The sequence below is a fragment of the Calliphora vicina genome, chromosome 4 (genome assembly GCF_958450345.1).
Source record: "Calliphora vicina chromosome 4, idCalVici1.1, whole genome shotgun sequence".
In the NCBI taxonomy this organism is placed as follows: Eukaryota; Metazoa; Arthropoda; class Insecta; order Diptera; family Calliphoridae; genus Calliphora; species Calliphora vicina.
Genome location: NC_088783.1, coordinates 44,288,810 through 44,314,683, shown reverse-complemented (window position 1 = coordinate 44,314,683; position 25,874 = coordinate 44,288,810). Strand labels below are relative to the sequence as shown.

The window sequence follows — 25,874 nt, the reverse complement described above, 5'->3', positions numbered from 1 at the left end:
TTTTATGCCAATAAAAAAAAAAACGTATGCAGACTTATTTATATTTACACAACTATACCATGAGTTATACAAACTTATATGTATGTATGCTCACCTTCTTTCTAAACTTTCTAAACTGTAGTATTTACCTAGGATTTACTTATAAAAGGGTTAATGTACTTTCAATATGTGTTTCTATATCCATACGTATAAAAACACACATGTGTTCTTCATACACAGTCTATATAAGATTTTGCTTCTTTGATTTTATTAGTTATTGAGTTGTGAATATAGCTGTTTTACATACACAAACATAAATTCATACTGCCTGAACTTTGAACAGTTTAGAAAGTTCATAATTTTATAAAAAAAAAAACAGTTTTATAAAGATAATAATACAATCATTTTTAGGAAATATGGCAGACGAAATATACAACAACAACACCAATAGCAAAAGTATTGACAAGGTTATAGGTTTAGTGTAGTATATTTGGCAGGTGAAATATATATAACTAAACTAAAGTTAAAGTTTAAATTTAAGTTTAAGTGATGAAAACTGTATTAAGATGCTTTAAATTAGGCAATATATATTTAAAATATGGATAAATGAAGCATCGATCGTGCAGCATGCTTAAGGTGTTGAAAATTTAATTCAATTAAAGTGGAAACAGCAAGTGTAAAACCGGGATGGAGGTAATGACGAAAATTTCAGCTAAGATTCTTCGAATTAGTTAAATATAATTTTCATTTATTTAGTTGTTTAATAATTACTTAATAAACTAGAGTATATTTTAAGGAGGTTTTAAATAGTAATAATGTAGTATACTTTAAAGCGGGTTTAAATAATTTAAATAAATATTTTATGAATGGAAATGTATTAAAAAAAAAAAAATAAAAAAATTTAGCGGATAATACTATTATTTTTAATACAAGTCGTTGTTTTTGGAATAAACAGCTTTAAGTAAACATTTTTTTTAATACAAATCTTAATTTTAATGTTGATATTAAGGTAGGATCACACGATTGCCGCAATGCACCAATTATTGGTCTATTTTATACGTCAATCGTGTGATTTCACAACTTATTGGCTCATATGTCAAACCACAACAATATTGTGCTTATTTGGCCAAATCAAATGCAACCCTGGTACGGCAATCATGTGAATGCTTGATAGGCAACATGCACCAATAAAAAAGTTAAAAATACACCAATATTTATTGTGTTCTAGTGCGGCAATCAAAGAAGACAATTAGCGCCAATATTAATTTTTGTAAATGAAATATTGTTTTTGTGAGCCACTCTCTGACCCACATACATCTTTTAACATTTCTTTATTAATTTTTTTATATGATAATTAAGGCCGACGCAATTTTCTTTTTTTATTTAACAAATATTTTTTTCAAAAATAGATTGTTTTTACATTTATGTAAACAAAACAAAATTTAAAATCTAGCACAACAGCTGTTTCTCTGAGTTGCCGTAAACTAGAACAATCGTGTGACTGAAATGCGACAATTATTGCCACTAAATCGCTTTGCGCCAATTTACGACAATCAGATTTATATAAAATGAAGCAATCATGTGACTGCAGAGAATTTGATTGGGACAATTTCTTTATTGGGCCCCAATTCAGCACAATAAAAATTGTATTAAATTGGTTCATTGCGGCAATCGTGTGATCCTACCTTTAGAACAAATCGTACTTTTTAGAGCAATATGTGGTTTTCAGTATAAAACATAGTATTAGTAACAAATGCAGTTTTTAGTACAAAACGTAGTTTTTAGTACAAAACGTAGTTTTTAGTACAAAATGTAGTTTTTAGTACAAAATGTAGTCTTTAGTACAAAACGTAGTTTTTAGTACAAAACGTAGTTTTTAGTACAAAACGTAGTTTTTAGTACAAAACGTAGTTTTTAGTACAAAACGTAGTTTTTAGTACAAAACGTAGTTTTTAGTACAAAACGTAGTTTTTAGTACAAAACGTAGTTTTTAGTACAAAACGTAGTTTTTAGTACAAAACGTAGTTTTTAGTACAAAACGTAGTTTTTAGTACAAAACGTAGTTTTTAGTACAAAACGTAGTTTTTAGTACAAAACGCAGTTTTTAGTACAAAACATAGTTTTTAGTACAAAACATAGTTTTTAGTACAAAACGTAGTTTTTAGTACAAAACGTAGTTTTTAGTACAAAACGTAGTTTTTAGTACAAAACGTAGTTTTTAGTACAAAACGTAGTTTTTAGTACAAAACGTAGTTTTTAGTACAAAACCTAGTTTTTAGTACAAAATGTAGTTTTTAGTACAAAATGTAGTCTTTAGTACAAAACGTAGTTTTTAGTACAAAACGTAGTTTTTAGTACAAAACGTAGTTTTTAGTACAAAACGTAGTTTTTAGTACAAAACGTAGTTTTTAGTACAAATTGTAGTTTTTAGTACAAAACGTAGTTTTTAGTACAAAACGTAGTTTTTAGTACAAAACGTAGTTTTTAGTACAAAACGTAGTTTTTAGTACAAAACGTAGTTTTTAGTACAAAACTATAGTAAAATACTATTTTTCATTAACAATGTGTTATTGACTGCTTTGGATTTTTGGCTGGAGGCAACATACAGACCGTGAAAGAATTCAGTTACTACATGAGATATTTTCTGATTATGTAGTCTCTCGTTTCGATGATCAGACCGTGAGATTTAACATCATTGTATTAAATCTCACTTTTATAAGGTTTTTTGAAGTCAAAGCAAATCTACAACCATCAGTACATCGACTGATGTAATTCAAAAATGGTCATAGAAAATGTTTCAAAATATTGAATATATGCCGGCAAATTCATTATGGCCACTTGCTCGATATGCTACTTCATTTATAAACCTATACTGAGTACTTATGTACTTATGTACTAATGATTCAATAAAAAATAACAATCTAAAGAAAAAAACTGTGTTTTATATTTAATTCAAATCTCATGTAAATATTAGGACACCATTTACAAGGAATATATTTTCATTTATATAGTATAAGTACTTCTAATATCGACTACATTTCATGTGATCTTATATTTTCTTTTAAAAGCCAACATAAATTTTTACTAGGATAATAAATACTATAAAAAGTTATGAATTTTCCTTTAATCTACTAAAATTTATTAGACATATGACAAACAATAATTATATAAGCTCACAAAAATACAATCCATGTCTGGCATCTCAAAAGTATCAAAAAGTACTTGACCTTTTTATTAATGATCAATAATTTGATATAATTTTTATGTATTCAGTTGATACACAAACAAAAATCCTATAAAATATCAACTTTCTATTAAATTTTGCAAAAAAAAAAAATAAAAATAAACAAGTAAGAATATGAGTATGAGTAATATTTATTTCTAGCAACATTTAATATCAATTATACGTCATTGTAAAAAGAGCTCTCTAGAGTGCTTCAAAAAATGTGATTTTTATTTAAAGTAGGTACTAAAACATGATATATTTTTATTAAATTAAAAAGTTATATGTTGTTTAAGGACACTTAGGCTTTAAAAGGTTGCAGACATGCTATGATTTAAAGACAAATTTTTTAAATAAACAAAATAAACAGACAGATATGTATATTAGGCATGTGTATAAATATACATAGAAATACATATATATGTCTGCATTTAAAGATAAATTAAAGAATGGAAGCATATGCTGCCAGAAAATATAACAGAGATAACAACTGAAGGTGGACTAACTCAGGGATGGGCTATTGTAAACTATTTTTAACACAAAGACTTATTGAAAATTCTTGAACAATATATAAATTTTCTGCAAATGTTTAAGGTTTTAAAATTTCAAATTGTTTTTTTTTTAAAAAAACTTAAATTCCTCTTAATTTTCATTGATTTGCAAATCCCTTTTCAAAACTTTGCTTTAGCTCATCACAAAAAACCACTTCCGCTGACCTAAATATCTGCATTTTATAATCAAAGTACCATACAAATTTTATAAAATCCCTTTCCACAAATAAATTTAAATTTATTACATAGTTTAATGAACAAAACAAGTCCACAATATTGAACTAAAAAAAAAACTATTTTTTCAAATTAAAAAAAAGAAAAACACACTAGAAACAAAAAATCATAAATATTTTTAGCTTTGGTTCGAAAGTTATTTTAAGTCCACTTAAAGCTTAAATAACTAACTCTCCACAACATCCTATGAAAATATTTTTGTTTTTTTATTTTTCCACATGCAAAAACAACCAAACAAATAGAGGAAAAAAAATACAGTATATTTTTCCACTTAACCTGATTTTGTAACAATCTAAAAATAAACAACATACGGGGAAAAACAATATCAAAAAAAGCTACTACCCACTACATACACATACATACAACAAAAAAAATGTATTGAAAAACTATATACATATAAAAGAGTAAAAAAAAAACTAAAAAAAAAACTTCATAATAAAAATTGCAAAATTTAATAACAACTCAACAATGTTGAGTACTTTTAACCCAAAACAAGAAGCAACAATACAAACACTATGGAAAAAAATTTAAAAAAAAAATGGCAACACATACAAGTAGTGCTGGCTACAAATAAATTAGAAAAATATAGAAAAAATACACAACACATGAAACATTCAAAACATGGCAACACAAACACTTACACACACATATAACATATTTTGTGTTGTAGTTGTAGTGGTATGATACTTCTACCAAAACCTAGACAATATACCACAACCTATAACAGCATGTTGAAAGTTTAGCTCAAAAAAAAAAAAATAAATAAAAAAAATTACAAAATGCTGAATATATTTTTTCACGATATGGTACCAAAAACACTTAAACTAAACATAACTCCAGTAGTTCAACAATTTCAGAATACTAGAGTAGAGAGTCAGAGAGCAAGACAAAGAGTTAGAGTGAGGTATATATTTACACTGAAGGTGTACTGTAGTAACAAAAAAGAAAAAAAAATTAATGAAACTAAAACATAGAGGATCACAATATATCCCCCCAAAAAAAGCCAACCTCTATAGTTTTGTATATGGTGTGTAGTGAAATAAGATGAAGAACCAACAATTTAATAAAACTAGACACATACAAGTATGTATATAGCCAAATGTATATTTATATGTATGTGCAAGTAAATATATATGTATAAATGTTCTTGCAGTAGTTAGTTAAAGCAAAAGAGTGCCATATTACGACCATGACCAACACACATGTCAACGTGGTCGTCATGGGCCACATGCCAACAACAGCTAGCAGGAACAACAAAATAAACGTTAAATATATATGTGAACAACCAAGGCAGCTTTTCAGCATAAAAGTTTTACTTGGTCGAATTTATATAAAGCTACTTTATTAATTGAAAGTCCAAAAAATCAACTCAATTATTGATATTTTATAAAAAGAAACGCAAATGAACATTATTGTATAAAAAATAAATTTTTTAAAGCTTTTTAGATGAAAAACGGTTTTTTAAGTTTTTTGGAGAATTTTAGTTTTTATTAATTTTTTTGGGAAAAAAGCTTTTTTAATTTTTCTAAAAAAGCTTTTTAATACTTTTTCTGAAGCAAGTTTTCTTTTAATTTTTCTTAAAAAATCTTTTTTAAAGTTTTTCTGAAACAAGCTTTTCTCTTGGGGAAAAAGCTTTTTTAAATTTTTCAGAAAAAAGTTTTTTTATTAATATTTTTTTTGAATTTCTTTTCATTTTTCTGAAAATTCTTTTTTAAAGTTTTTCTGAAATAAGCTTTTATTATACATTTCTAATCTAAGCATTTTCGGGAAAAACTAAATTTTAGGTGTAAAAGCTTTTCATTAGAAATTTATTTTTAATATTAAAGTTTATCTGAAACAAGATTTTCTATTGGGGAAAAAGCTTTTTTAAATTTTTCAAAAAAAAAGGTTTTTTATTAATATTTTTTTCTGAATTTCTTTTAATTTTTCTGAAAAACGTTTTTTACGTACGTATAAAAACAGTTGCGTTGAGGCTTGTTTATGCAAAAAGCTTGTATTAAAGCTTTCTTTTTTCTAAATTTTGAAATAAGCTTTTTGTGAATCAAGATTTTTTAGAGGAAAATCTTTTTATAGAAAATAATATCAATTACTTAAAAAATTTAATGGAGTTTTTTGGGGTCAAACTTCAAAAATATTTGATTTTTAGTTTTTATTTAACAAATATTGTCCTAAACAAAAATACAAATATTGCAAGTTAAATAAAAGCTGCTTTTTTCAGAAATAAAGAATTTTTCCTTAACTATTTAGGGAATATCAGATTATTATATTACAAGTTTGTGCATATGGACTCTGACTGTAACGTTTTTAACTAAACTAACTGTAGGAGTCTAGAAAATATTATATACATCATCATATAACCACTAACATACATTGAGGCAAACACACAGCCAGACGTGTTAAAATACAGGTTCATATTAAAACCAGTGACTTTTGCAGCTGGCCTGTAAATGGCAGCCCAGTGTGACAACTATTTACATGGCTATATATGTATGTTTAGGTATATAGCGTATGTATGTAGTTGTATAGTGTATTAAATTCTTGGCACATTTGTAATACACAAGTGTTATAAATATTTCGTATTTTTCTAAAGCCTTTTCTGCTATTTTATTATTCCTTTTATTATTATTTTTTGTCTTGCTGGTTTGGGTCATATTGCATAGTTGGCTTTTAGGCGCGACAAATATTGTTTCATATACAATTATATACAAAACATTGGGGAATTGTTTTACAAACCCATATAAACTCAGAAATATATACATATATAATTTGTTACTATGTTTGAGCTGTTTGTCTGCTCTAGACCCTACAAGCTGAAACAAAAAATTAATTTTATTTTTATATGAATTATGGGGATAGAATTTTTGACTACAGCAACTGCTGCTACATAGTTTATTTTGTAATTTTTATGTCTCCTAAGGGATTTTTTTTTTGCGGGGAATAAAAGAAAAACCCAGCATAAAGCTAAAGTGATTTACAAATGTAAAAATTTAAAAAAAAGTTTGTTTTAATTAAATTCATAAGTAAATAATTATTTTAATGTAGTAAAAATTTAACATAACAAAATTCCTTTTCATTTTAATTGTTATTGTTATTTAAAGGAAATATATGTTTCATTTGTAAAACTAATTTAAATATTTATGAGTTTACAATAACAATGTATAGCTATAATTTAAGTAAATGTAAGTATTGAAAACAAATTTCTCTTTTGTTGCCAAAAACCACATGTTCAACTCTGATTATTTTGCGGTTTTGTAACCAATATATTTTCTCGATTTCATTTGATAAGATAATAAATTAATTAAACACACTTATTTTATTGCAATTGTTGTTGCTACAAAATTTGAAAAATTTAAACCATAAAATATAATAAATATAATTGTGTTGTTTTGAATAATAACAGCCAGCAATGTTTTCTCTAAACAAAATCCCAAGTGTGTATAATTCTGTCTGTAAATATGCCAGTATGTATGGATGTATGGATGTGTTAAAAGGAAGTCTATTACATATTGGTATTTTAATGCAAATTACTTCAAGAATTTTATAAACAAATAATATGTACATATATGGATTTAATAGTTGTATGTATTGTAGTTTGCAACCACATGTTTTTGCAATGAACATGTTCATGAACATTTGCTTAATTTTGCATTGTAAATTAGTAATAAAATTTTTGAACATAATTTCCGGTTCAATAACATACACATGCAAATGCACAACATATCTACATACACTTGCACTAATTTATATACAAACACACAAGACATTATTAAATGTATTTGTTTAGCATTGTACAGATGACTTAATTTATGGAAATTTTGTTAATAGAAAAAACAAATAAACAAACAACAACAACAACACAATATTTAAGTTTTATGTTTCCACAATAAAATTTATTACTTGCATGTTTGTTGCTTAGCAGAATTTAAATTAATTTACTCTATAAAATTTATTAAAATGACAGCAATTTTAATTAAATTTACTTTTTACTCAATAATATAAACAACATTATCTCTTAATAAGTGTTTATGTTTGCTAAAAGTATGCTATGCTATGCTTTGTTAAAATAATTTGCAAACACCCCCTTTAGATATGCTTTATTAATTTGTATATTAATGCTATTATTTATAATTAAATATTAGTTATTTCTATTTAGTTAGTAGCTAAAATATATATAATAAACAATTAACACTTTAACTTACCTTGTGAACAATCTGGTCCCGTCCAATGTCTTTCACAAACACATTGACCTGTCTCCAAATCGTATGTACCATGCTCTGAGCAACCGGGTAAACATTGATAAACTTGCTGATCAATGGTACCACAATCTTCACCCTGCCAGCCAGCCTTGCAATAACATTGACCAGCCACACAGGTGCCATGACTCGAACACAAAGGATCTAAACAATCATCTATTTTGCACAAAGAAACAAGGAAAAAGGGAAAAACTTTGGATATCAAAAGTGTTTAAGTGTTAGTAAATAAGTATGAGAATAAAATGCTGCCATAAACGACTATTAGCATGTTAGACACGTTCCGGAACAAAAAAATGGTCATTAAAATATATGGTTGGTTGGGGAGTTTTTTTAAACACAAACACATACAAGAACGCTGTACATTGAAAGAAGTTAAACTTGTTTAAGAATTGTTAATGGCCATATGTTTTTGATAAAAGTTTTTGCCGTTAAGAAACATTTAACATCCTTGTAATAACAAGTTGCAAAAAAGAAAACAGAGTAATTCTAGAAAAACAAAACTTTATTGCTATAAAAAAAACGTATATACAAACAAAAAACTTGTCGAAAAGGCATAACAAGTTTAGTGTGGCAAGTGAGAAAATGGTTTAATAAATTTAATTTTATATTAAATCAAAACGAATTTGAAATGCTGTAATTTTTTTAAAATAAGTTAAGCAAAAATGTTTATAAACATGTTTAGAAACAAAATCTTTCCAATATTTTTAAATAAATTCATAAATAAGGCTTTTCTATAGGAAATATGACAATCTCTCTCAAATTATATAATTATTCAACATTAGGAGAAAGTAGTTTATTTATTGTACAGCCTTTAGGGGAGTTTTTAAATTTTATGACTAAAATGTTTATAAACATGTTTCTATGGAATATTAATATATGTTGATTTATATTAATATTTATATACATATTGCTAGAGTGTCCTTATAAACTACAATATCTTCAGTAAAACTTTACCTAACTGATATGTTTTTATTCTAAACATGTTGCTACAACTTTATGAATCAAATATAATTAGTATGAGATGTTCTAGCAACATGCTAGAACTAAAATTAACCTACATATTGCTAATAAATTTTCAGCTTTAGTACTTTTAACTACAATCTCCCATAGGTCTTTAAACTTAAATAAATTTTGATAATCATGCTAACAAAACGTTGAACTAATATTCTGTATAAAATCTATTAAAACAATAGATGGCATTTGTTTATAAACATGATGCGGATCAATTGTTTAACTATTTTTTACACATACTGTGTAGGGTTTTTATCCCGGGAATTCCCGGTACAAATTTCACGGTAATTTTGCCAATTTTTCACTACCCGATTCCCGGGATTTTTTTAAAAAAAAAAGGGAAAAGTTTTTTTTACAGTTTTTTGTTCATATCTCGGCAATAATAGAACGCTTATTATTATTTATTTGGGGTTTTTCGAATGAATATTTAAAAAAGCATATGGAAAACTGCACCATCTAGAAATAAAGGTGAATAATCTTCAATGCCAAGATTGACCGGTGCGAATTACATATTCCACAAAACACTAGTAGAACAAAGGCTCCTACCATTTGGTATTTTCAAGTATAGAATTGATTTTGGCTATTTTGGTAACAATGACAGCTTTATAATGAGTGTGTTTTGCAGATGTATTATAAAAATTCACCTTTGAATCCAATAATTTGGAAATTTTTGAGATCAACATAAATTTTATCTCTTAACTATTCAATTAAATGTATTGAATTCATTCCTTTTACTAAAAGGCTTAAGACATTTTTTTTCAATTCATTTTGAAAATTATTGAAAAACATTTAACTCAATTTGTAGTAGATTTGAATCAACAAAAGTTTAATCATCCAAAATTTGAACAAATTCTGTTATTAATTAACTTCAAAATTAATTCAATTTAAAAGAAGGAAGCTAAAGAATTAGATATTGGGAATGGATTTATGAAATGAAAGGCTGACAGATTAAGATTTTAGTGAATTAAGCTCAAATTGAATTTATTAATACGAAGCTATATATAATGATTATAAATATTATAACAAAATTTTTATAAGAAATTTTGTTATAATATTAATAGTTTACAGTATTATTATATATTTCGGGAATAGACGGGTACCCGGGAATGTAGAGAAAAATTTTACCGAATCCCGGGAATCAAAAAAGGTCGGGAAATTAAAAACCCTAATACTGTGTAAATGTCTACTATTTTTCATAATTGAACATTCTATGGTTCAATAGGTTGTAAAATATATTTATAAACATATTGGAAAAGAACAACAGACAAATACCAAAAATATATGACGTATGTCTATAAAGATATTGCTAATAGAACTGTAAACTATTTTATATACACTACTGTTTAAGTATCTATTATTTTTCATACTTGAATATTCTGTGGTTAATCAGACTGTAAAACATGTTTATAAACATGTCGTAAATGGAACAATAAACTAATATATTTACTGAAACTATTCAAAACCCTATTTTGGCTTAAATATTTAATAAAGTATAAAGCCTATGTTTATAAACATGTTCCTAATAAAAAGAACTTTTAAGTTCTGGGTTTAGTATTTTATACTATATTATTCAGTAGCTTATATGTCTGTAATACATGCTTATAAAGATGTTTCTAACAAAACTAAAAATAAATCACTTAATAAAAACTGTTTAAAATAAATACGTTTTATAATAGAAATAATGAAACCGTACATATTTTTAAACATGCTGCTAATGAAATTTTATAGTAAATTGTTCAAATTATAAACTAATATTTTTATACAAACTATTGCAAATTAAATATTTAAAAATCTTTGAAATGGGAGCATAAAATTTAAATATAAGAAATTTTAATAACTTGTTGCTTTTCATTTAACTGTGAAAGAATACCTGTTCCTTAGTAGAAGAAATTAATTTCTTATCGGTTGCGAAATTCGAGAGTACTTTATAAGTCAAATGTTTATAAACATGTTGCAAATAAAAATTGAGCACTTTTTTATATAAAATCTGTTCAAATGACTACTATTTAAACTACAACTTTCAGAGATCGAAAAATAAGTTTATAAACATATTGGTTTTTAAAATTATAAACTAATCTTTTTATACAAACTATTTAAAAACCTATTTTTGTTAAATATTTTAAAAAAGTTTCAGGCATGCTTTTTTAAACATATTGCTATTAAAACTGTGAACCACTTTCTAAACATAATGTGTCTAATTTTTAATATTACAATAACTTTAGTAGATAATATGGCAGATATAAGTACATAAACTTATGTTTCTAAACATATTACTAAAATAATTTGAGGATAAGCGTAACTCTTCTCTATGTTAGCAGCTTTTTATACTTATTTAATGTTTAGCAACATTTAAACAAATTTTTCTTTAATATCTCGCCAGTAAAATTTTAGCCAAATCGAAAATTTTTATTATTTTAGAAATATTTTTTCAGCTTTATTAGACTTATTAAATTTGTAGCAACATTTGTATTAAGAAATAATGCTACTAATTTGCAGAAACTAATTGATTTATGCTTTAATATTATCATTACCTTTTCTAGATAATGTTGCTAATAAATTGATGTCGCATAAAATGTTTATAAACATGTTGCCAACCATTTTTCCACTCAAGTTTATTATATTTTATATTAAAAAACATGAAAAATGTCTACAATTATTTTGCAACATTTAAAAACTCATGGAAAATGTTGCTAAGTAAACTTTAGAACAGAGTGTACAATTTTTAAGCCTAAGCAATCAAGTAGATTTGATAGGATTCTGTATTAAGTCCTTAGTTAGTAGGAATTACAAATACTTAGCAAATCTTAATAATATTAAGTTCTATAACAAAATTTAGCAATATTCACATTACAAGCTACTATGCCTCAAATGACCCAACACTACCTTTTGGTCCTCTTATATAGCTTTGGGATAAAAACATTTGGCAAAAATAAATAAACAAAAAATATAAAGAATAATGTTTACTTCCTTCAATGTTTATTTACAAATCGTTTAAATGTACAGATGAGAGAGAGAACAGTTTTACCTATGTATGAATGTATATTATTTCCTCATTATACCAAAAAAAAATTAATACTTACGTTGATCACAAAAAGGTCCCTTCCAGCCACGTTCACAATGGCATTCACCTTCAATGCAACGACCATGACTCGAACAATTTGGTACTTCACATTCACCCACAGGTATATCACATTCGGAACCCTTCCAGCCCTCCTCACAATGACACACACCACCACCATAGTGACCATGAGCTGAGCATAAAACTGGACAGACGCCTGTAAATATACACACAAATAAACACAAGGAGAAAAACGTTAAGCAAAGAAAACAGCAAGGATTTAGTTTATGTGTTTGTTTTGTGTGATTCGACATTCGTTGGAGAAGAGAGAAAAAGTTATGTGTTAGTGTATGTGTGTGTGTGTACTTTTTCTGTGATATGTTGTTATAAGAAAATTGTTGAAAACAACATTGTTTGTTTGTGTGTTTGAGTTTTATTTTATGTTTTGTTCTCTTTATTTATTTTCTTTAAGTTTTTCTCTTTGGTTCAAGGCACCAACAGGAGAAATAACTACAAAAACTTACAGTTGACGATGACAGGTTTTGTTTATTTTCGATTTTTTTTTCCTTGGTTTCTTTTGTTATTACTTGGCTAACAAAAAGAGTTGAAAGAAGGTGATAAATAATGACTTTAAATTTCATTACTTAAAGTAAATAAGGAAAAAAAAAACACAAACAAATCCTGTAGACGCCGTAAGATATGCTTCAAAAAAGAAAATTTTGCTATTATTTTTAAAGTGTATAACAAAAACAAGTAATACTGAATGCAAAGACATCATAAATATAAAAATGTTCTTAAATTGCAAACAAATTTAAAAAAAGTTCTTTAATTTTACTAAAAAATTCAACAAAATTTCAAAATTTTTGTAAAATTTAAAGGGATATAGTAAAATTTTGAAATATGTAAAGACAAATAGTATAGAATTGTTTTTAAAAGTTTAAATTTAAAATTTTAAATCCTTCTTTAAATAGTTTTGAATGAAATTATTTAAAGCATATTTCAATGGTGTTAGTATGTGTATATGTAAAAGTATAATTTATATAATTCACCAAATTCATACTCACTTTTCGAACAATCCGAGCCTTGATAGCCATCAATACAATCACATTTACCCAAATAACAACTACCGCGACCGGAGCAGTCATTAGGACAAGTGGTGCTGACGCCTTCCGCCTCCTCCACAATTAAAGTGGCCGAATGCGACACTAATTCATCATTGTAAACAGAGATAAACCAAAGGCCAGTATCTAAATATTGCAGCAACGAAACATTCACCATCATGGTATCCATATCTAAGGCAGGCAAACCACCATCCATGCCAGCCGCCGAACGTTTTCTACGTCTTTGTTGCTGTTGCTGGCGATATCTTATGTGTTTGGCGGTATCTAAGGGAGTCTCAATATCACCAGTGTATTCAAATGATGAATCTACCGAATCATTATCCTCATTATCCACATCCTCTTCGTCATCGCCCTCAGCGGCATCAATATCATCAGTGTCGTCGGCGTCGTCGTTATCGTTGTCAATGTCATTAAAGTAATGGCGCGTCGCCATATAGGCCATATCGTTGGCAGACAAACGTTGCAATTGCTCGGCAGACATATCGAGCAATATATCACCAGCATCTTCCATATCTTTGCGGCGGTACTGAGTGTCATTAGCAGTGACACTGCGTCTATGCCTTAAATGACTATCCAAACGACCACCTTTAATAAATTCAACAAAATCGTATTGTGTTACCGATGGTGCAACATTGCGTCGCGAATAAACAGCAAAGTTGGCACCCCACGGCAATGTAAAATTGAAGCGCACAAAGGCTGGATGTTTATTGCGGAACTCCAAAGTCCAGAATTGATAAGCTGGTATATTGGCATGATACAGTTCATTGAAATCCTTTAGTTCGACAACTTGTGGCCACTTAAGCAAGGGCTGATGATGATGATTCAGCTGCTGTTGCTGTTGTGCCGTATACGATTGGTCCTGCAGATGGGAGGTGGCATCTTGGCCCATTAAGCCAGCACCCAAGCCCATGCCACCAATGCCGCCGCCAATGTTTGCATTAATGCCCAAATTCAATTGTTGATTAATGGTATGTGGCTGTTGTTGTTGCAACAACAGCTGCTGTTGATGTTGCAATTGCAAAGAGGGTGCCAAGTTTTGAAAACCACCACCGCCGCCACCATTAGTACTGGAACTGTGATCCGAGGTACTGGTTTGTATTGATTCTTCTGTGGGGTATGCTGTGGGTTGTAAACTATTGCCATTAAGTAGATTTGTTTTTGTATTGCCATGTAAATCATGTGGTTGCGACTTAACATCTTGGACTAGGATGCAATTTGTTGTATCCATGTTGGGCTTCATAGAGCTTACAGCTGCAAATATAGAAAAATGGAAAAAAAAATTATTACAAAATGAACATTTTTGCAGAGTTAACATATTAAAAAATCTTAAATCATAGCAACAGCAAAACTTAAAACAAAACACCATCAACGGCAGCAGCAGCAGCATCAGTGCCATAAAACTGCTTATCAGGAGAAAATATTATTAACATATGCTAATGGCTTTTTCCCCATATGAACACACACAGACAAAATTGTATGTAAGTATGTATGTATATGTTGGCTACACTATGGCTATGTATTGCTTTAAAAGAATCAAAGTATAGTTATTGCTTTTTGCATAACCATAGCAAATTTTCAGGCTCATAAATCATGATAGTAAAGCAAGGAAAATAAAACACAGAATTCATAGTACCAGCTCTAAAATGTGTTAAGTTAAGCTAAAAAGTATGCAGTAAAACGTGCACTTAAAATGCGCCAAAATGTAGGCAATACATTTTTGTTGTTGTAGTTTTCTGCCAACTTTGCCAATAAATGTTAAAGACATTCAATGCTAAATGATGGCCGCAAAGTGTTTAAGAAATAGTTTTTTTTTTCATTCTTTTTAGCTTCTATTTCGCTTTTTCTACCCAAATCAAGCACGTATTGTGAATTTGGCCAACGAAATTCCTCTTCTTGTAAAGATCAATAAAAACTTGTATTTTTCTTTTTTTTTACTTTTATATTCCTTTTGGTGTTTATAATCTTTTAAATGTATAGTACCATTACAATAACCAAATGGTTTTTTTGTTCTTTTTTTTTGTTTCAACATAAATCATAATTTCTCAGTCATGTTTTACAAAGTTATTGATATAAATTTTGCAATTTTATCGAAAAATTTTGTTTTTTTTTTCTTTTTTATAACAGAATAGTAGAAAAAATATATAAAGTAGTAAGTATTTTATCATTTGCTGTAGAAGAATTTTGCTGCCTCTACCGTGTTATAGTTGTTTTAACTCCTGTTAGCTGTTGATGATAACCACTTGTGCCTTTTTCACCCCATAATTTATTAAACTTCTAGTCTTTTGCATAAATAATTTATGATATGGATAAATGTGAGCATTTAACTAATAAAACTGAAATTTGAATTATATTTCTGGGCATGCTAAATTTTATACGCCATTGACAGCTATGGGTAATGGCCGCAATAACGTGCTAGATACCTTTATCATTTTGAAATAAAACAGAAATGGAAGTGAAATAATGGCCTAGAGAGCAACAAAGTTTTAAATCGCTTTGTAAGCATTGTTTTTTTGTTTAAATATAAAACAACTTTAAGCAAAATCTTGTTATTTTTGCAATAAATTTAAATTTGAAAAATCTTAAACCAAATTTTGCACTGTAATAATATAAATCATATGTTTAAGAACATGTTGCTAAGACCGCAATATCATTTTGAAGCTTTTGTCATCATTTCTGAGAAGATCAGGGAAACATTGTTTTATTTGATATTTCCAGCAACATGTTGCTAAGTAAAAACAGATGTTTTTTTGGAATTTGTATTTTATTTAATTGTCTCGATCTTAAGAAAATATAGCAACATGTCAATTATAAAATAATCTTATCCTTATAAAATTTTTAATAATTTAAGGTTCTTGCAACATATTGTCATAATTGCTGAGGAAATTATTATTTAAGATCAGATTCACTAGCAAAAAGTAACAATCGGAGAAGATTAAGAAGATCAATGTGAATTTCAGTAGCAACAAATTAACTTCAAGGAAATATTAAGCAACTTTTTTAAATAACTATTTCTCTGTTTGTTTCCAGCAACATGTGTGTAAATAAAAGCTATTATTTTCTAAATTTTATTATCATTTTACACAGAATTTATTACAACCTTAGAAAAGGAAAATTTTTGTTGAAATATTACTTAGCAGAAATTAACACCAATTAAATTTAAAGCAACATGTTGCAAACAATTTTGTGTTTAAAATCATGCTTACTTATCAAAAGCATTTTTAATCTGCTATGCTACCAGTGACATGATGCTGAATAAAACCTGATGTTTTTCAAAACCTTTATCATCATTTTAAGTAGGACTATTTGTAAAAGGACATCAATTTGAATAATTGTCAAATTGATGTCCTTTAAATCGCACGATTTTGTACATTGGAACAAGTTTGTTTACTTGAAAGTAAAACGAATTACTAAAGTGAATCCGAAATCGTTCGATTCAAATAATATTTCAGAAACAAGAATTGATATCAAAAAATGTTTTGCAACATGTTTGTTTTAATTTTGTCGGTTTATATTTTTAACTAGCAACATGTTGCAATCAGTTATATAATATTTATTATAATTCCTAAGAGCTTTAGCAACATTTAATTTATTTTAATTCTAATTATGTTTATAAATTAAATGTTTAGCAACATATTGCAAAAAAAAACTGTTTTGATTAAAATATTTAGACTTTATTTACAATTACTATAAGTTTAAACTAGATTTAGTTTTTAGTTTCAATCATAAATTTATTTCTCTAGCAATATATTGCAAACCACGAGATTCTGCTTTGTATGCATTATTATAGTTACTGAGAAGATTATCTTTCAAATTGGAAAATGTATTCAAAAAGTGTTTAGTAACATGATGTAATTGTATTTGCATTTATAAATAAAATGTCTAGCAACATATTGCAAGCAATTAGTATTATTTAAAATCTATTTACATGTAATTTTAATTACTTTATATTTAAACTTGATTTTGTAATTAATTAATTTTCACAGCAACATGTTGCCAAAGCCAACAACTTATTTATTTAAGCATTTAATGCAATTTCAAATAGAAATGAATTTTCAATTACTTTTTATCTATATCTGGATAGATAATATGGATGGATATCTTATGATAGATATTTCAAAATAGCGTTACATTCAAAATGGGGAAAAATATTTTTTAACCCAAAATTTTTTTTCATAAAAATTTTTTTTTCCCAAATTTTTTTCACTAATTTAAGAAAAAATTGAAAATAAAAAAAAAAATTTTAAACTGAAATTTTTTTTCATAAAAAAATTAAAAAAAAAAAAAAATAAAATATATATATATAATTAGCTGAAGAGTATATACGATTCGGCACAGCCAAAAAAAAAATTTTATTCCTAAATTTGTTTCACTAATTTAAGAAAAAATTGAAAATAAAAAAAAATAAAATTTTTTAACTGAAATTTTTTTTCATAAAAAATTTAAAAAAAATAAATATAAATAGCTGAAGGGTATATACGATTCGGCACAGCCAAATATAGCTCTCTTACTTGCTTTAGTTAATTTTAATTTCCATTATTCAGCTAAAACCAAATTTTGGTTTCACAAATGCAATTTATCATTTTTGTTTTATTTTTCAACTTAGAATACATATATTTTGACACACTTCAATTCACTTTGTCCTTCACCCTAGTTCCTAAGAATTATGAAAAACAACTTAAAGAAATAACTTAATATTTATTGTTTTCCAACTAAACTCACTTTTATTTACACAGTTTAGTCTTTAGTTGGAAAAAAAAATTCGAAACTTTTGAGAATGAATATTTTCAGTGCTATTTTCAAAGCCATTAAATTGTATATTCTTGTCACATGAAACATTCGTTTGAAATTTATAGCAATTATATTTTAACAATGAAATGAGTGCAAAGTAAGTAAGAACTTTGAAACAAGGATTTTTGCAATAACATTAGTAAATTTAAGCGTAAATATTAACGAAAAAATTAATTTGGCTCTCAGATAATAATATATAAACAATTGTATTTCAGAAATAATACATGTAAAGATGTGTCAGAGCAACCCTTTCATTTCTGAGGCAATTGAACCCCGACCTGTAAGTAAGTGTCTTAAGTAAATTTAACACTTGTTGTGCCCGCATTTATTTTTTTTTGGGCAAATGTTGAAACACTTAACACTTAGCAACAACCCAAAACAACATCACTTAAATAAAGAAAAACATTTGTTTTATTTTCTCAAAAATAAAAAAAATCACAAACAAACATAAAATGCATATGGTGTCCTGTAAGGACAATTGTTTTAAGGCGTTGTTTGCTTTGCTGGTTTCCATAAGCACTCACAGAGAAAAGTGTTAATGTTTATTTACAACATTCGTTGATTTTTTTTACACAACTTTACTTTAAAAGAGCAAAATAAACAACCCGCATTATGTAAGTATGTTGTGGTTAAATACAGACAAAAAAAACTGTAATAAAAATCAAATTCTGCACCAAAATAACACAAAACAGCAGTGATTGAAGTTTGAAGACATTAAGAAAAAATAAAAAAATAATAAATTTTAGCAATTTTTTCTCAACATTTTTTTTTTTTTAATTTTTCTATGGTTTTTAATCTTTTGGGAAAAACTAAGTTGGCAAGAAAAAAAAACTGAAGCTTTAGGACAACTAAAATAACTTTTAAATATTTATATAGCGTTAAATCTATTAAGGAGTATGGTAACGTTGTAAAAGGATTCCTGCTTTTTTTCCACCACGTCTTGTATTCTTTTGTTTGTTTCTTAAGTATATTTGTTTAAGTTTTTCTTTATTTTTTTGCTTTTATACTGTCTGCTTTTAACCTTTTCTTTGGATAATATTTAAGTGAGTAAGAAAGAAAAAAGTTTTTGTATAGAAGTTAGTTTTGTATAGTCTTAGGAGTATATTCCATTATAGTCTTTATTTTAAAAAAAAATATAAAACATTGTTGTTGCTTAAGAAAGTTAAATATATAGTCAACATTTTTAAAAAAAAAAAATTTATTTGAAGTCTAGGGAAAATATATCATGAACCATTAATGAAAAGTATTAACAATTAAAATAAAATTAGTTATGTAAAATTTGAACTATAATTTTTTAAAGATAAAAATGTTTGCCCGCAACATGTTGAGAAAATATTTTCTATAAATATGCTACAAATGCAACAATGTTGAGAAACATTTGTTTTATAATAAAAAAAATATATATTAAAAAATTATGCCTGCAACATGTTCGTAAATACATATTTTTATTTATTCTTAATATTTTATTTCAAAAAAAAGATATAACATTGTTGTTGCTCAAGAAAGCAAAATGTATAGTCAACATTTTTTTTTAAAAAAAATTTATTTGGAGTCTAGGGAAAATATATCATGAAACATTAAAGAAAAGTATTTACAATTAAAATAAAATTAGTTATGGTAAATTTAAATTATTATTTTTTAAAGAAAAAAATGTTGGGCAACTATTTTCTATAAATATGGTACACATGCAACAATGTTGAGCAACATTTGTTTTATAGTAATAAACAAAAAAAAATATAGAAAACTTATTTTAAAAATGTTGCCTGTAACATGTTCCTAAACACATTTTTGTTGCCGGAAACATATTGGAAAATATAAAGAGAAAACTTTTTTTAATTTCAAGTTTATTAGTTACTAAATTAAGATGTTTTAAATATTTTTGTTATCAGCATTATGTTTATTAGCTTTATGAATTTATTAAATTATTAGTTTTCTGAATTTTCCTCTACCATATTAATTTAAATTAAATATTTAAATTTTAATTTAAAGTTTTTACCAACAACTATTACTATTATTCTGGCAAATAATTTACAATATAATTAACTACCTTTCACTTTTTGTGCAGCTGGTTGTGTGAGGAAAATTCTTTTCAACGAATTTTTAGAAATTTTTAATAATATGTAATTTATTTATTAACTTGGCCAATTTATGCAATTTTATTTATGTATATTCACATACCAATAGCTTTTCAAATGAATTTTCATATAAATTTTATACAATTTTAAAATTTTTTCCCCCTTAATTAATATAACAATTAAAAGCTCATTAAAAATATTATTTATAACAAAAAAAAATAAAATAAAATACTTTAAAATATACATATGTATATATAATGTATAAACAGCCAGACTGTTGAAAAAATCGTTTGAATAAAAATTTAATTTTATATAACAATTCATTATGGGAAAAATGGAAAAGCACTATAACATAATTATATTAGTCTTAATGATTTTTGTCAATTAAAATTAATTATAAAACATGTTTATATTCATTAAATTGTGTGTACTACTTTTTTTTCTGTAATTAATAAATATGTTTTAGTGGCAAAGCAATACAATATCGAGGCAAATAAACAACCCTTGAACGATAAAAACCACAAACTATACAGCCTAACAATTTAAATGGAAAATGTGTGTAAATACATAGTTCAATATGACAAATGACAGAAGTTTCCTTAAAAAACCAACACAAGGACAAACAATTTCCTTATAAAGACAATCACTTACTTATTATCATTTAAATGCACCCTTTTTTTGGGGAAAAATCTCCCTTTAAAAAAAACTCTATATTGTTATTTACTAACAATTTAATGACACTCCTGTTTGTCTGGAAAATTGTCAGAACAAACCACAGCCCACAAAACTTTCTACCCTCTGACCTGGACAATTAATAAGGGCTGTTTGTTTACAGCACTTTTGTTGCGAGCAACTTTCCTTAAAAGTTTTTCTTTCTTACTACCTTTAACAATTATACATGATCATCGATACAATCAAATGAACTCAAAAATAATCGAAGTAGACAAACGAAAAACAATTTTCCAGCCAGGTATTTATAGTTTGATTTTGGTGCAGTTTTTTTGTGTGCGTGTTACATGTGACACTTTTAATGGTATTAATAGATATGTACATTAGAAATACTTGAACAGTTAGGGGAGAGGAAGGGAGGAAATATATTAGGGAAAGTCATGAGGTGTAATTATTTACGAAAAACTTGGTAAAAGTTTGAGGAATGTAGAGCAACATGTTTTTAAGAAAAACAAGTAAGAGTGCTATATTCGGCTGTGCCGAATCTTATATACCCTTCACCAAATTATACTTCAAAATTTTAAATATTTTTAGGTAAACAAAATTTAATTTTTTTTCCAGTTGTTTTTTGAATTTTTTGAAAAAAAAAATTTTTCGATTGTTATTTTAAATTTAAATTTTTTTTTTTTAAATTTTAAAAAAAAATTTTTTTTAAAATTTTAATTTTTTTTTTTAAATTTAAAAATTTTTTTTTTGTTTTTTCAATTTTTTTTTTAAAAAAAAAAAAATTCGGGTTCAAAATTTTTTTCCCGATTTTGACCCATTGTAGGTCCAACTTACTATTGTCTTATATACGTCGTTGCAAATGTCTTTGAAATATCTATCATTAGATATCCATATTGTCTATATTAATGTCTTAGTAATCCAGATATATGTAAAAAATAGGTCAAAAATCGAGGTTGTCTTGGTTTTTTCCTCATATCTCAGCCATTTGTGGACCGATTTTGCTGATTTTAAATAGCAAAATTCTCGAAAGCATGTCTGACAGAATTATTGAAGATTTGGATCCCGAAGATATCTGGGGTCTTCAGAAAACTGATTTCAACAGACAGACAGACAGACAGACAGACAGACAGACAGACAGACGGACAGACAGACAGACAGACAGACAGACAGACGGACATGGCTTAATCGACTCCGCTATCTATAAGGATCCAGAATATATATACTTTATAGGGTCGGAAATGAAAAATGTAGAAATTACAAACGGAATGACAAACTTATATATACCCTTCTCACGAAGCTGAAGGGTATAAAAAGGAAAAACAGGAAAAAAGATGAATATAATGTTGAGAAACATTTGTTTACCAACAATGTTGAGAAACATTTCAATATTAATAAAAATATTGAATATTAATGTTATAAATCTACAAACTCTTGGTCATTTATAATAAGTTTACTCCAAAATAATACTATATCAAACTATAATAGAATTGAGCAACATTTGTTTATAGACAATGTTGAGAGACATTTAAATATCGTTAAAAACATTGAAAATAAGTGTTATGAATTTGAAAAAAAATGCAAATAAGTTGAGTAACATTTGCGTATAAACCATGATGAGGCTATTTCGATATTGTTGTAAATATTCGTTTAGTAATTTATGATAAAATCATTTAGAAATGTTGAAAAATATTTGCTTAAAAATTACTATGTAGCAAACTACTCTAACAATAAAATTTTTGTAGTATATTGTAAATGAATAAAGCAGAGCAACAAACCTTTAGCAACAATATTTAGAAACATCAATATTGTATTGATTTTATAAAGAATTAATTTTGTAGAACAATGTTTATGCATGATAAAAAACATTTTTTCAGCTACTTGTGCTTAAGAGCAATGTAGAGAAATATTTTCTTTATATAGCAGCAAATAAGTTTTCGAAAACTGTCTACAAATTGAGTACAATGTTGAAAAACATTGTCTGTAGAATAATATTGCATCAAAATATTATCAATTTTTAGTCAAATGCAAACAATTTAGTAATTTACTAAAGAATTTGTTATGACGCTACACATGTTTAGAAACAATGTTGAGAAACATTTGTACTACAAACAAATTTAATCAGAAGTTAGTAAAGTGTATATAAAAATGCAAGTTATGTTGTAATATTAAGAGCATAATGTTAAGCAACATTTTATAAAACAATGTGGGAATAAAAATATTTTATAACATATGATAATATAAATGCTGAGCAACATGTATAAAGAAACATTTGTTTTGTAACATATTGTATTGTATTAAATACATTAAAGAGACCAGAAATTTAGTGATGTTATCAAAAATGTAATGTTGAGCAACATATGTCTAGCAACAATGTTGAACAAAATTTATTTCTTTGGAAATTTTTAACTTAAATGGAAACTAAATTGAAATTAAAGTTAAAAGGGATTTGGAAAAAATTATTAAATGTTGCCAGCATGTTGAGATAATTAGTATTAAATTACAGCAAAATAATGTTGAGCAACATGTGTTCAGATACAATGTTGCAAATTTATTTGAATTTTTAACCCTAAATTAAAAATTAATTGAAATATTGACAGTGTAGAGGTAAGTTGAAAGAATTATAGAAAAATGTTGCAGCAACATGTTGAGAAAATTTGTATTTTTTAATAATTTGCTGATAAAATCTAAGTAAAAGTGATATCTGAAAACTTGGTTTCTAAATACTAATGTTAAAAAACAAATGTTTACAAACAATGTTGAGGGACATTGACTTGAATACTTTATTAATATTGGAAGATATGGTTTATAAAAAGGTTAGGAAGCATTTGTTTTGAAAAGATATTATAACAAAAAGTGAAAAATATTTCGATAAACTTAAGGAATAAGGTAATATATAATGACGAGCAATATGTTGAGAAACATTGACTTGAATACTTTACATGTAACATGTAAAAAGTGATGTTGAGCAAGATATGGTTATATAAATTCTAGGAAGCATTTGTTTTGCAAATATATTATATATAATAACTATATGGGAATATAGTAATAAATAATGTTGAGCAACATGTGTTTAAAAAAAATGTCAAGACACAAATAAATGAATGGGTATTATTTAAAAAAGTTCATATAAAATCTTGAAAAACTTCTTTAAATGCGTATAGATGTTGCAGCAATGTTGCTAAACAAATCTTTATAAAATTTCCGGAGAAGTAACAAAATAATAAAACATAATATTTAAATTTACCACTATGTATCTAAACAATGATGCAACAACTTAAAACAATGTGTCTCTACATTACTGCTAAGTTCACAAAATCAATAGAATGTTCTCTATACAAGTTTTCCTAAGATTTCTATCATTAATTAACCTGAAAAGATTCCTATTCTAAGACCTTTTGTGACTAACACTCATTAACAACACCGTCGTATGAACGCATACGCTTGTGAAGCTGTCACAGTAGTTGTAAATTTAAACTAATTAGCTTTAAGTGTAATTGAAGAACATCATTAAATGTTTGTATTCAACTAAGTTAATGAAGTTTTCTTTTCTTAGGAAATTTCTGACTGGATTTCCAATTTGATATCAGCATTGTTTTGTTTGCTAGCTTAATGGTAGCACTGAGACTATTGATTTGACCTAAATAAATTTTCGTTTGGTATTTGGGAAAAAGTTGCTGCTTTTACAATAGCAATAAAATAGAATCCAAAAAAATAAAAAATAAGTGACACATAGGAAAAGGGGAGGATTTGGGGGAGGGGCAACATAGTAACTTAGCAGTCAGTAGAGTGTAAAGAAATATAGTTAGAATTTGAAAAGAAGTCGTAAAGGAATTTTAGTTGTGCATAAGGGTGTGTAATATAACACACAATGGAAAGAAATAAGAGATTCCAACAAGTTGTAGATGGAAAATAGAGGGGTTTAAATTTTTAGAAAAAAAATTAAACTTTTTTATTTGTTTATCATATTAGTTCATTTATTTTAAAATTTTTATTAAATTTATTAATTTATTTTACTTTTGTACTATAAAATTATTAAAGAATTTTATGTTTATATATCATAACTTTTAAATTATCTTTTTCACATAAAATATCTTTTAGTATTCAACATTTTTAAATAAATTTCTTTTCAAGTGTTAAAAAAGGAAAAGAGTAAACAATTTTAAGTCAAAAAAATTTATAGAATTTAAATTTGTTTTAGGAAAATTTATTTTAAAATATATTTTCCTTTGTTGTAAGCAAAAAATCTTTTTTCTGTAATAAATAAATTAATTAAACAATTATTATTTTTCTTCGTCATAAGAGAAATATGAAGCCAGATTATTTTTATAAGAATGAATATTTTACTTACAGACTAAAATAAATTTCTTAAGGGCCAGTTTGCCAACAGAATTTAACTATAGCAGTATAACATTTTATTACTTAACAGTAATTGAATCGTTTATTTCAAAAACCAGTCAAGTAACAAAAAATTAAAAATTGAGTTATTGGGCTATTACTGTTTTATAAAGGAAAATGTATTGTTTAATGCAAAAAAGATAAATACTGCCCCCCTATTATGGTAAAGCAAAGCCGAGAAATTCGTGTTTAGTACAGAAAGAAGTCAACTGACAGCGCTTGACTGGTTTCTGCCTATGTATTACGGAATATTATAGGTCTCAATAAATGTGAAAAAAAAGTTGTAAAAGCTCAAAAACCCACCATTGTTGGATTTGAATAGTATTTTTCAATAGCCTCCAAAGGAAGCAGAATGCACTGTATGATAACGAATGTGTATGGCGAACAATAGTTAAACACTTTAAAAAGTTCACTTGTCATTTTACTTTTGAAGTTTCTAATAAAATTAGAAAATTTTTTGTATGAAATTTTACAAAAGTGATGACTGTTTGTTTCAGAAACCAGTCAAGCA

General features: G+C 26.4%; 1 protein-coding gene across 1 annotated transcript in view; it reads right to left on the bottom strand.

Annotated features, from left to right (window-relative positions):
- Positions 1-25,874, bottom strand: part of Ten-a (tenascin accessory) — a 347,949-nt gene that overhangs the window by 120,351 nt on the left and 201,724 nt on the right. The window contains exons 4-6 of the mRNA XM_065510066.1: positions 13,374-14,681; positions 12,332-12,526; positions 8,187-8,396 (exon numbers count right to left, since the gene is read on the bottom strand). Coding sequence (XP_065366138.1) covers positions 8,187-8,396; positions 12,332-12,526; positions 13,374-14,681 — 1,713 coding nt within the window. The remainder of the gene's footprint in view (positions 1-8,186; positions 8,397-12,331; positions 12,527-13,373; positions 14,682-25,874) is intronic.